The 12967-nt window shown below is 40.7% G+C and overlaps 1 protein-coding gene across 1 annotated transcript in view; it reads right to left on the bottom strand.

Annotated features, from left to right (window-relative positions):
• Positions 1-12967, bottom strand: part of gtf2f2 (general transcription factor IIF subunit 2) — a 95529-nt gene that overhangs the window by 57956 nt on the left and 24606 nt on the right. Inside the window, exon 6 of the mRNA NM_203656.1 lies at positions 5095-5130. Within this exon, the coding sequence (NP_988987.1) occupies positions 5095-5130 (36 nt within the window). The remainder of the gene's footprint in view (positions 1-5094; positions 5131-12967) is intronic.

Raw genomic sequence — 12967 nt, 5'->3', positions numbered from 1 at the left:
ATCTACAGACGCAACATGCGCACCAGCTGCAGTTCCACCACTCCGCTTCTCAGTCGCAATGCTGCCAACATATCTCAACAGCGGCCCATGCATATATATATAAAATTATCCCAGCCGGAAACTTACTCTGGGGCAATGCAGATTTCCCCTGTGGTGCACAGTGCTTTCGCGCCGATCGCTGGCGTGTGATGTCACTTCCTCCGCGCTCCACTTCCTGTGGAGGACGATGCTCGATCGGCCGGATGCTAGGGGCAAGGTATAAGGGGCCGGATGCGGATTCTTTTATTTACAGATTTTTATTTATATTACAGATTTGGCAGCGAGCCAGATGTGGCCATCAAAAGAGCCACATCTGGCTCGCGAGCCATAGGTTCCCGACGCCTGCTCTAGTAGATGGGATGGGATTTGAAGAGATTTTTCTTGTGATTGACATAGCACATTGAAATCTCCTAACTACAAAATTTTCCTTTGACATTTTTTTTAAAGGAGACATATTGGATAAATGGGGTAAAACCCTAATTTTGTAGGCAATTATGAATAATATACGGTGCTGGTTTCACTTTGTGCTAAACATTAACCCTATCTGTAACAATGGCCCCTTTATTGGAGCTCCCTATAGATCCTCTCACTTCTCTGTCCAGTGTGAAATGAAGAGTGGGCGTGTCCTAACGGTCCCTGCCAGAAGCCCAGTAGGAGGGGGAGAGCCAATCACAGCCCTGCACTCACACACGCACAGACAGGCTTTAGTTCCCTATCAGGTCAGCCTAGCTGCTGATTGGTTCCTATCCTACAGTGCAGGGTACAGAGGGCCGCCGGCTCCCCAGCTCATCCAGAGAATTCAGCCAGTCAGAAACACAACTTTTTAAAGCACAATCCTTCTATATCTAGAGGAGTATAATTCACTGGTACATTCATAATTTTCATAGGATATGTCTCCTTTAAAGGCACCAGAGAAAGTACAGAAGATTTTGAACATTTTGAAGAATAAATTGGGTTTCCAGGTTTTTGAAAAGAAGCACTAAGAAGTCTGCAACAGCTCACTTACTTTAATGATTTCAATATAGAGATTTTCATCTTAAAATCTTGTTATATTCAGACGTCTTAGGTTTATTAAGTGTACTTTAATGCTGTGAGAGTTTTTATCCGATTTAGAATAAAATATAATGGTTCAGGATTAAGAAAAGTTGGTGTGAACACCTAGCAAGGTAGTAAAAGGAATTCAGGAAAAATAATTATCTGAGATTTATACACAGAATGTAGCTTTTGGGCATCTAGCCGCTCTTTAGCCAACTACATAAAGAAACATCTTCTGTTTAAATCAGTCGTTGCATGGTGGATTCTGCCCTGCATTGCCGTATCGCCCTATTTCAAATGACCAGAAGCCAAGTTTTAGCAGGTGTTTTCTAATAAAGCATTCAGAATAATTAATGGTGTGCAGAATAGGGCAATTATTGGGGCAGGGTAGAATAGATTTTTTTCTTAAAAAATGTTAGTGTTACTTTTCCTTTAATTGCTCCAGAGTTTTAATAAATTTAAGCAATTCCATAGATTTGGTGTGATAGTATGATACATAAGCAACTTTGCATAGATTATATAAAACATTTCCCCATTCAACAAACTTTAAACTAGAAACAGCGAATTATAATTTTGTTGTGATAAAATGTTACAAAAACATTATAGTCTATTGGAGTCTATGGAGAGCTCCTGATGTTTACAGTGTTGATAAGGCAATGTGACATTGGAAACTTACTAACAAAGAATGGGGAAAACACCACTGGAAGTATTCACAAACTAAAGGTGGCCATACACGCACCGATAATCGATATTCGGTGCGTGTATGGTATGTCGGCGAGTCGACCGATATCGCAGGAAGCTGCTGATATCGGCCGACTTGCCGATCGGACCAGTTTGAAAATTTTGATCGGGCGCCATAGAAGGCGCCTGACCAAAATCTCCCTTCAGCGCTGAATCGGCAGAAGGAGGTAGAAATCCTATTGTTTCTACCTCCTTACCTGCCGATTCAGCCCTGAATGGTGTGTGGCGGATCTGACCGATGGTCGCACGAAACATCGGCAGATCGCCACGTGTATGGCCAGCTTTAAGGTGGCCATACACATTACAATTATGATCCTTCCTGATCAAATCTTTTGTTTTTTTCTACTAACGTTAAGAGCTGAATCGTCAGACATGCAGGTGGAAGAAGAATTCTTGCTCTGACAATTCTTTTATCTACAAACTACATTTAAAATAGAACAAAGTTTTGCAAGTGTATATGACAAAATTAAGAAAGTCTAGGAAAACACATTTGGAATTCTGCATAAGGGAACAGAGACTGCACCCAAACAGGTTAAATGACTTGAAGCTGGTGACATATGGTCTGATTTACTTAACCATTACATGCCATACTATGGCTAAAGTAGGGAAGTCCACAAAATCAAAATCCATTCCACTTTAACGCGATTAGTGTGAACCACTGACCTTCACTGGTACCTCTGAAGTCATCTGCTAACTTGCTATGTGGGCACACAAACAGATTACTGATCATCATGATTGATGAACATTGGAGGATGTTTCAGCTTAACACTTCTTTAGTTAACATAAAACCAAATGTTATTCTTAACAAAGATGTCACAATCTATTCTAGAATGATATATGAGATTGTGTGCAATGGGTTCTTTTGTAAACAGTATGTTGTGCCCTCAAAGAGAACATAAATGGAAGATAAAGCCTACTTATAAATAAGGTATATATGTTCCCTCTAGCAATTAAATTGTTTCATAAACAACAAAACAAAAGAATCGGCAACTAGCAAACTGGGGTAACAGCATGACAAATATACTAATTAACACTCATGCTTCACTAATATGAGTAGGCAGGAGAATTTATTCTGCTCTCATAACGGGTAACCCTTAAGAGATTAAACATAAAATAATGAAGCATCACTGTGGTAACATAGCAGGGGTGCAGTCCACTAGCATATGGTGTCCCTGAGGATTGCTGCCCTCCCCCAGTTCTATTATCAAGATCTGAGCTCCAGCAGCTCCCCAAGCAAATATTTCAATATCATGAAGGACTCCTGCTGCTAATCCAGGCAAATGAACCTCCTTACTTAAAGTGAGCCTGTCAAACCTAGATCAATAAGCGGACACAGGGTCAGTAAGGGATATTTAATTAATAAGGACTGAGCAGTTTTTCCAAATTGCAGCAAAAAAAAGTTTTGTACTTTACCATCATAGTAATCAAGATACCATGCAACTAATTATAGATTTAACTATAATCTTCTTCTCCATTATGCATCCACTTTGCTCTCCAGATCATGAGAAACTAGTTAGCAATAGCTAGAGTTGTGCATTTTACTCAAACCAGATATAAACCCATCCAGTATCTTATTTATTTTAATACAAATCCTAACATGAATTAATTTTGTTTTTCATTTTCTATGATGCTGTCACCACTTCCCCCTGTTGGTATGGGTCTATCTTCCAAGCCCTATGCATAACGCTAGTCAGTAAAGTATTGTGGCACAAATGATGCCAATACTCTGAGTTTTATGAGTAGAACGAGGATTCTGTCATTTCTAAAGGATGATTCATTCAACAGTTACAGCATTTGAAAAGGCTAATAAGGGGTTCTCACCTTTTCTTATGACAAGAGTGGCCCTGGGGATCAGGACAACTGACCCATCTGCCCATTTATTTAAGCATGCTTTCAAATTGTAATTTTTTTAAGTAATGTTTTGTGATGAAAGTTATTTTAGACACATAAAAATTGTTTTTTTAGATGCCTGTGTGAGATAACATGGATACATAGTTGTATTGTGTGTCGACGTGTTGGGCATGTAATGCATCACAGAATATTGTTGGCCATTGAGGTACAAATAAAACTGCTAGATCAAGTGAGAAATATGGTTTCATCAACTTTACTAGTTACTGATGACTCCTGAACCCTTTAATTAGGCTTGTTGGATGACTATAATTTTAGGCAGCAACCTGATTACAATACAATGGCTTTTGAATATTATAAAAAGGACCTAAACATGAAGTAAAATAAGTTAATTAAAAATACAAAACAACTAAATAATAAACTACATTATATTATTATCTCTCATCCCTGTTTTGCCATGTAATTGCAAGAAAACATGTGGCAACTAAATTCAAGAATGACAGCAACAACCTAAGGACAACTTAAATGGGTCCAATGTCTAACTATAAATAAACAGAAATACAGGCACAAATATGCAAAAATCTCTCAACAGGCCAAGAGATGTATTCAGTGTACTTGAATTTCCTCTTAAAAGCATATTAAACAAGATAAAGATGTATTCAGATGTAAACAGATGCTCTTGAACATGGATCAATCTGGGGAAGTTGGGTATGTTGTATGTGGCATACGGTCAACCAATGACTTGAAAAGGCACAATAGACACCACAGTCAGGCGCACCTAAAAATTCTGTGCAATGCAGTTGTGCTATCTTATTTACACAAAAACACACACTTAATATTCCACAATTAGGAATACAAAGAGGCCACGTGGAACAATGTTAAATATGTTAACAATTGGTTAAATGGCCATATAGTCAGAAATAATACAGAAAATATGCTATATATAAACCCAAGGCATTTTCAGTAACAATAGTGCTTGATTTGCAGATGCCTTAATAAAAGATAGGGAAGTATGTAAGAAGGGTATTTAAGATGTCACAATGGTTAGATATTGTTTTCTAATCCTAATGCAGTAAACCAAACTTGTACAGCATCTCACCTTTTTAAAGCAATATTTCTCATCTAGACTTCCCAGCAAATTGCAAGCACGAGCCATAAATGTATTAATGTAGCAGCCAATTTGCAAAGGGAATTATAAAAAGACATTTCTGCCAGAAGAGCAAGACTAACAACTAAATAAGATTAATGCATTTGACATGGGCTTCAGGTTTTCCTCAATCCATTTCATGCTAATCCAGATTGTACAAGAGAATCAGATAAAGTTATCATTAATTAAATGCAATTTCTGCTCTACACATCTTTCCACATTAATTTTATCTTACAGCAAAATTAAGGTTAATAAAGAAAAGCTTTGATTCATATGCCACTTACCTATAACCCGGTTTTCAGATTTGTCATCAGATTGACCTGCAAGACAACAAAAAGACAAGAAGTTGGCAAACATCTACTCAAATATATACCGTATTTTTCGGACCATAAGACGCACTTTTTTTCCCCCAGAAGTGGGGGGAAAAAGTCCCTGCGTCTTATGGTCCGAATATAGCCTACCGATATACTTAAAAAAAATGTTTTTACTTGACCGTGTGGTCTCCGCAGGGCCCTCCTCTATTTGCCGGCGCTTAGCTATGGCGCTGTGCGCATGCACAATGACGCCGAAATCGCCGAAAAAGACTCGCGAGTCTTTTTCGGCGATTTGCGCGAAATCGCGCCGCCGCGTCTGCCATCCCGCCGGCGACTTACATGTTCACCGGTGGGATGGCAGAGGGAAGGCAACTCGGGGAGATTAGTCGCCCGCGAGCAGGGAGTTTTGCCGCGGGCGACTAATCTCCCCGTGTACCAGAGCCCTTAGTTAAAACGCCACACTGAGATCTACTATTTAATCCCCCGTAGCTCATAAAAAGGTTAAAGATATAGTAAAAAGTTGTAGTAACAGCTATGCACCCATAGTTCCAAGAATATCCTCAACTCCTTCCCTAACTGAACTTCATTGGGAGGTGCAACTCTGGCTTACCCCAGTGGATCTAGCCTCTAACCAGCTATGTTGTGATGGCTCTCCTTTTCCTTGTGGATTACTTTCTTCTGAGCTCTATGTCACAATTGTTTCCTGCCCTGGGTAAGCACATGTTCAGTCTTTGCAGATTCCTCTACTTTGCATGTGCTCAATGGCCCAGAGGATACCCAGGCAAAAGTGGGAGAAATAGGTGGCCTGGAACTACAGTTCCAGTGCTTTCTTGAAGAGAAGTTGCCTCAGTGCAGGATAGCGAGCCAGCACTTAGAAACACCAAGGGTGCCTAACAAATTGCCCCTCCACCCCCCAAGTCAGTGTAAATATGTAGCAATTTCAGATTGTTTTCATTCATAAATTTGTAACTATAGAGTATTAAGTAGAATTCACATATATACACATATAAACTGATTTTAAAAAGTCCACTTATGATAACCTTTGAATAATGGTCAAAAATGTTTAAATGGGAAGCCATATCGAACAGAATGCCGGTGTCCTTTAATAAATTGATATAGGTAACCACAGAAGGTCTATTTTTCAAACTACTATTGCATGACCACTCTATAATTGAAAGATGTTTAGTGGTGAAAATAAATTTCCCTTTTTGCCTTTTCATTAAAGGCAAAAAGAGACTACCTCCCTATTCCTTCACTCAACATTTCTCATTCTCATCCCTGGACCACAATTAGGCTTATTTCATTAACATTTTTCTATCTAAGGATAAATGTATTTGGGTTGCATTTCAGGTTAGTAAGCAAATGTTGAAACAGAATGCTATCAGTATGCAAAACACCACTGGGTCTATTTATTTAACATTTCAAGAACCAAAGCAAGAACTAAATTGGTGCAAAGATTCTATTTAATTCTGATCGATCCTGCTGCTTGAGATTCATTACTTAAGTTAAGAAGTGAAATAAAATATTTCAAAAACCCTACTGTGAATGTTGAGCTATATTAAAAGGTGCAAATCACTTTTATATAAAATAGACAGCAATATTCTAAGCCATTTTGCAACTAGACTTCATTTCACATTTTGTGTGTTTTTTTGCAATATTTGCATTCATTGTTCTGTACCTCTCAAGCTGACAGCAACATAAAAGGAAAATGAATGAGAGAGTGCCAAAACAGAAGTAAACTTAATAAACTTAAACCATCATCACAGTCTTACCTGTTTGTGGTTGCTGATGCATAAAATAAAAAAAACTGTGAGAGGGTTCACTCTTATGTCAAAGTGAAAACTTGCTGTGCTGGGGTCCTGAGTTAATACCAGCCAGGGCACTACGCGAAGGAGTTTGTGCATTCTCCCAGTGTCTACTTGGGTTTCCTCACACACTGCAAAAACATGCAGGCAGGTTACCTGGCTTCTCACTTCTGACTATACTGTGTGTGAATGTGATAGGTAGTTTAGATCGTATGTTCCTCTGGGGCAGGGACTGATGAAAATGAAGTACCGCATATACTTCAGCTGAAAACTCAGCCTCGGCTTACACTCGAGTCCCCTGGCTTATTCGTCGAGCAACCCCCCCGTGAGTGTCCGCGTATGCGTCAGCATGTGCGCGCGCACAATTGTCCCAATATACTTGCAAGCAGATATAGCATATTGGTAGCAGAAGTTACCCAAATAGAGCATTGCCAGATTACTCTGGGTTGGAACTTCATGCTGCTTTGCCAATAACTACAGATCATACATCATAGGTCTTTTGAGACCAGCAACATATTATGTAGCTCAGTACTGGCCAGCATTTAACAAACGTCACAGAAACCTCCAAGATGCGCCCATTGAATATGGAGTGAAGTGGGAACTACATAAAAAGGTACAAAAGGGTAAATAGAAGGAGGCAGTTACTGTAGGTGCAAAACAACAACTGGACAAAAGTGGGACTATAATTAATTATTTTAAACTAAATGTTAAAGTATCTTCATATTAGCACTCTTATCTTGATACTTATTATGGCAGCTTTAAGGCAGGAGGGTCAAGGGGTCCTCCATCCACCTTTCCCTAATCTGCAGCTGCCAACATTATATATTTATGAAGAGTTCACAGGGGGTCACTCTGAGTGTCCTTTATTAATTATTTGATTATTGAAACTTAGCAGTAGCTGCTGCATTTTCAACCCTAGGCTTATACTCGAATCAATAAGTTTTTCCAGTTTTCTTAGGTAAAATTAGGCACCTCGCCTTATTTTCAGATCGGCTCATACTTACGGTATGTATATACGGTATAATCTCTGTAAAAGTGCTGCAGAAAAGTCTTGGCGCTATAGAAAATACACCCCCTTTAATAATAAGCACCTAAATCATCACTGGTGCAACAAACTCTGTCAAACTAATTAGTTAAACGAAGATCATCAGTGTATAGTAAAGGGATTTGAAAGGACGGAGGTATAAATACACAGGGCCAGAACAAGGGGTAGGCAGAAGAGGCAGATGTCTAGAGTACTTGAACAGGTGGTGCAGTCAGCAATGCCTCTTGTCCTTATCGCTTCTGCCACTAATTTATATTTAACTTTGGTCAGCACCCCGTCCCTGCATGTCTTGCACACGCATGCGCAATGCTGTTGCGGGGGAGAGTCATTGCCCCTGCTGTGTAATGTCAAGCGGCGGTGGCAATGACAAGGGAGAGGTACCTGCCTGGCGCCCTCCCCATTGTTGTGCCCTAGGCAGGTGCTTCTTCTGCCTACCCCTAGTTCCGGGCCTGTTGCACAGCAACTTGCTGAGCAAAGGGACTAAAGTTGCCAAGTGGGAAAGGAGGGTGTGAGAAGAGGGGCTAGCCTAGCACTTGCGGGTCACAGGACCAAGTTCACTAATAGTTGCCAAGAGCTTTAAAGTCATGTGTCACTAAGGGTTTAGATACAGTTTGATTGACAACTAAAGAATTAAGCAACCAAAAACCCCAAATCAAACAGTGTTCCCCAACCATGAGCAGCATGTTGCTCACCATCCCTTTGGATATTGCTCCGAGTGGTCTCAAAGCAGTTGCTTATTTTGAATTTCTGGTTAGGATGCAAGTTTTGATTGCATAAAAACCCAGCGTAATTGCCAAACAGAACCTTCTGTAGACTTCCAGTCAACATATGGGCTGTCAAATAGCCAATTATAGCTCTTATTGGCACCTCGGGAACTTGCATTGCTCTCCAAAACTTTTTTCCATTTGAATGTGGCACATGGGTATAAAAGGTTGGGGATCCCTGTCCTATTGTATGGTGCTACTGGTTTAGTTCTAATCCTGCACTATGGCTACAGAGTAAAAAAATAATGGGAAAAAAAAATACAGATCAACAAATTAGAAAAGCTGAAAATTACAAACAACTGTTAATATTAGGTATAAATGTACTAATTATATTCCTTTTCTCAGAGAGGTTTGAATCTTTATTTTTCTAAAAGCCTTAATATTTTGAATGAGATAAAGAGAGATCAAAAGTGGTTGTCATAGCTAGATGTGACATTTACTGCTTACGAAAGGAAAAAAAAAAATCACATTTGTCTATCAAAATGAAAAACTCTTGTTAAAAGAAAAAGAGGGCATACAGTGTAAAGAACACAACAGGAACCAGTGAATTCTCATAAAATACAATGAACAGATCCCTTATTACAGCACATGTAAAATAATATATTCAGCCCTCTTGCAGGGTGTCTCACTTTAGAGACATAATAATGGAATATATTGTACCGTAAAAAACTGAGGCATCGGCTGTTACTTTGATCTTGTGTGTTTCATAAAGCAATGTTTCTAAAGACAAAAAGAATCCTCACAGTGACAACAAAGAGCATTGAATTGTAGGTACACCAAAAGGTAAGTCTGAACAAAAACAAAGTTCAATGTTAAAACTAAAATCTCAGGTGGTGCCATGATTTATATTCTCTATAACAGCTTGGATGTGCACCAGATTTATTTTTTAAAGGAGAAGGAAAGGCTAATAAAGAGTTAATCTCAAGCTGCAGGCATACCTTCAGTTGTCTCAATAGTGCCCTTAAAGAAGAAGGAAAGGCTAATAAAGAGTTAATCTCAAGCTGCAGGCATACCTTCAGTTGTCTCAATAGTGCCTCAATCTGTTCAGAAGATCAGAAGCCAAACAGGAAAAAAAAATGCTGAGCAGGGTAGAGAAGATTCCCATAATGCGTCGCTCCCTCCCACACTTGGCAACTTGTTACTGTAGGCGGCGCATGCGCACACAGCAGGAGCGTCTGGTTGCCATGGCGACGCAGCGAAGGTGAACTTTGTGACATGCGGGGGGGGCAGGTGCAGGGAGCAACGGAGGGTTTGTGGCAGGAGCGGGGAGCAGGGGGTTTGTGGCAGGAGCGGCGGGGAAGAGAGTATCTCTCTTCCTTGTTAAGAACTTGCTAACCAGGCTTCCCTTTACTAGCAGATGCGAGTGCGAGCGGCGGCGGCGGGGGGTGGCTCGGGTGGTGCTGCCGGCATAGGATCGTCTGGGGCTACCAGCTGGAGCAGTAAGTGTAGCATGTGCTGCTCTTTATGGTGTCTCTTGGCAATCTGACCCATGCTGCCATTATCAAGTGGATTACAGTGGGTGTGAGCTTGCAGTTTTGCCACCTGGAACATTAAGGACTTCATCTCCAGTTGTCCTGGTTCGGAAGGAGAATACACAGCGCAAGCGACTGCACAATGTTACTGCACAGACTACCCTTGCGTATTGTGTCCAGAAGCTTTTTGAGTTGTGCAAATAGCTTATTTGGGGCGGGCACGCAATAACAGATGAGAGCAACCGAGGGGGGGGGGTGCTGCCGACAAGGGATGATCTGACAGGCTGTGGGGCAGGCATGCTGTGACAGATGCGAGCCGCCGACAAGATGGCGGCGCCGCCGTTCACTGAAACAGTATGTAGGTTCTAGTATGTGTATCTCTGTAAATCTTTCATTAGGCAAGCCAGGAATATAGCGCTTTTACACAGCAATAGTAGTACTATTTAATAGTGTGCTTAATAGATTTTGACTTTCCTTGTCCTTTAAGTCTCCCCATACTTCACCCGTTCAGAAGATCAGAAGCCAAACAGGGAAAAAAAAACGCTGAGCTGGGTAGAGAAGATTTCCAGAATGCATCGCTCCTTCAAGACTTGGCAACTTGTTACTGCAGGCAGCGCATGCACACACAGCAGGAGCGTCCGGTTGCCATGACAATGCAGCGTCGTCAAACTCTGTGACAAGCAGGTTGGGGGAGTGGGGGGGGCAGGTGCGGCGAGCGGCAGAGGGTTTGTGGCAGGAGCAGGGAGCAGAGGGGGGGGCTGGCTTGTGCTTTTCAGTCCATACAGACACGCTGGACAAGATGGCGGCACCGTTCACTGAAACAAGTATGTAGGTTCTAGTATGTGTATCTCTCTAAATCTTTCATTAGGCAAGCCAGGAATATAGCGTTTTTACACAGCAATAGTAGTACTATTTAATAGTGCGCTTAATAGATTTTGACTTTCCTTCTCCTTTAAGACATCCTCTCTTTAAGCCCTCTCAAAATAGTAGTTTAAAACCCAATTTTTAATTTTAAGTGTTTATCTTTTATTTCTAATTGTAGTTTTGTATATCAGACAAAATAGAAAGGCTATGGTCATATGACATACAGGTATAGGACCGTTATCCAGAATGCTCGGGACCAAGGGTATTCCGGATAAGGCGTCTTTCCGTAATTTGGATCTCCATACCTTAAGTCTACTAAAAAATCAATAAAACATTAATTAAACCCAATAGGATTGTTTTGCATCCAATAAGGATTATCTATATCTTAGTTGGGGTCAATTATAAGGTACTTACCGTATTTTTCGCCGTATAAGACGCACTTTTTCTTCCCCAAAACTGGGGGGGAAAAGTTGGTGCGTCTTATACGGCGAACTGTCTTCCTCTCTGTGCCGCGGCTCTCTGCCGCATCCTCGCTTTTATAAGGTTGCAGGAAGCTGAAGGATACTTGGGGGGGGCCTGGGGGAAGCTGAAGGATACTTGGGGGGGGCCTGGGGGAAGCTGAAGGATGCTTGGGGGGGGGGGGCCTGGGGGAAGCCTCATTATGTGCGAGCCCAGAGACAATTAACTTTGTACAGTTGATATAAAATATTTTACTACAGTATTTGGTTTAGAATCTTTTTTTTCTAGATTTTCCTCCTTTAAAATTGGGTGCGTCTTATATTCCGGAGCGTCTTATAGGGCGAAAAATACGGTATTTGTTTTAGTTCTACAGGGAAAAAGGAAATCAGTTTTAAAATTCTGAATTATTTGATTAAAATGGAGTCTATGGGAGACAGGCTTTCCATAATTCGGAGCTTTCTGGATAAGGGATCCCATACCTGTATCTGCTTTTGTTCTGATGTGGACCTCAGGTACCTTGCTGAAGGCATCATGTTTTAAGAGACATACATGAATAATAGAAATGGACAGATAATAATTATTTCAACTGCAATTACTTTACTAATTTCAAATCAATGATATAGTGTAATTAATGTATATTGTAGAGTTTCATTAAGTTTCATTATGCAAAAAAAAAAACCCCAAAAAAAACCTGTTTTTGGGTAAAGGACCCTTAACTATGTTCTATGTTGATATCTATGAAAAATACAAGCTACAGGACTAAAACTCAAAAACTTTTCCCAGAACAATAGAAAAAAAGAGCAGGAGAGGCACAGAATTTTTTGGGTTTTTTTTGTTTCTGTTGTCTTTTGTTCTAGGAAAAGTTTGAATTTTGGTCCTGCAGCTCAGGGCTGTCTAACTGGCGGCCCACTGCCCCCCCCCCCCCCCGTGTGGCCCTCTACCTGTCTGTGACTGCTTACCACTGTGGAAGCTTTAAATTGTATCAGTACTGAGATTAGCTGGGCCCCTTGCATGGTTCACACCTCAGATTCAGGCTGTAAGCCCCACATTGTTCTCCTGTTCACACCTCAAAAAGCCTGTAGGAGCAGTATGGCCCCCACAGGCAGTGTAGGGGGAGGCAGAGTATGGCATATACAGGCAGCATAGGGCAGGAAGAGCATGACAAACACAGGCAGCATAGGGCAGGAAGAGTACTGCCTGTGTGTGCGAGTAAAAGGGTATCAAAGACTGCAATGTTTTTGTGTGTTATTCTTACACTGAAGATTGTTGTATAACTTGCATCTTTATGTCTAGGGCACACGTATAGCAAGAAAATTAGAAAAGCTCCCTTTGAGTGTGTATTTTTAATTTGTTTCACCTCTAGAGAACATACTTTCTAACTCTTATTAAGCATATGGCACTATATTAGACAAGGTATACAGGTATACAATCCTC

The sequence above is a fragment of the Xenopus tropicalis genome, chromosome 2 (assembly GCF_000004195.4).
Source record: "Xenopus tropicalis strain Nigerian chromosome 2, UCB_Xtro_10.0, whole genome shotgun sequence".
NCBI lineage: Eukaryota > Metazoa > Chordata > Amphibia > Anura > Pipidae > Xenopus > Xenopus tropicalis.
The sequence above is the reverse complement of the archived record's forward strand: the minus strand, read 5'-3'. Positions and strand labels throughout refer to the sequence as shown.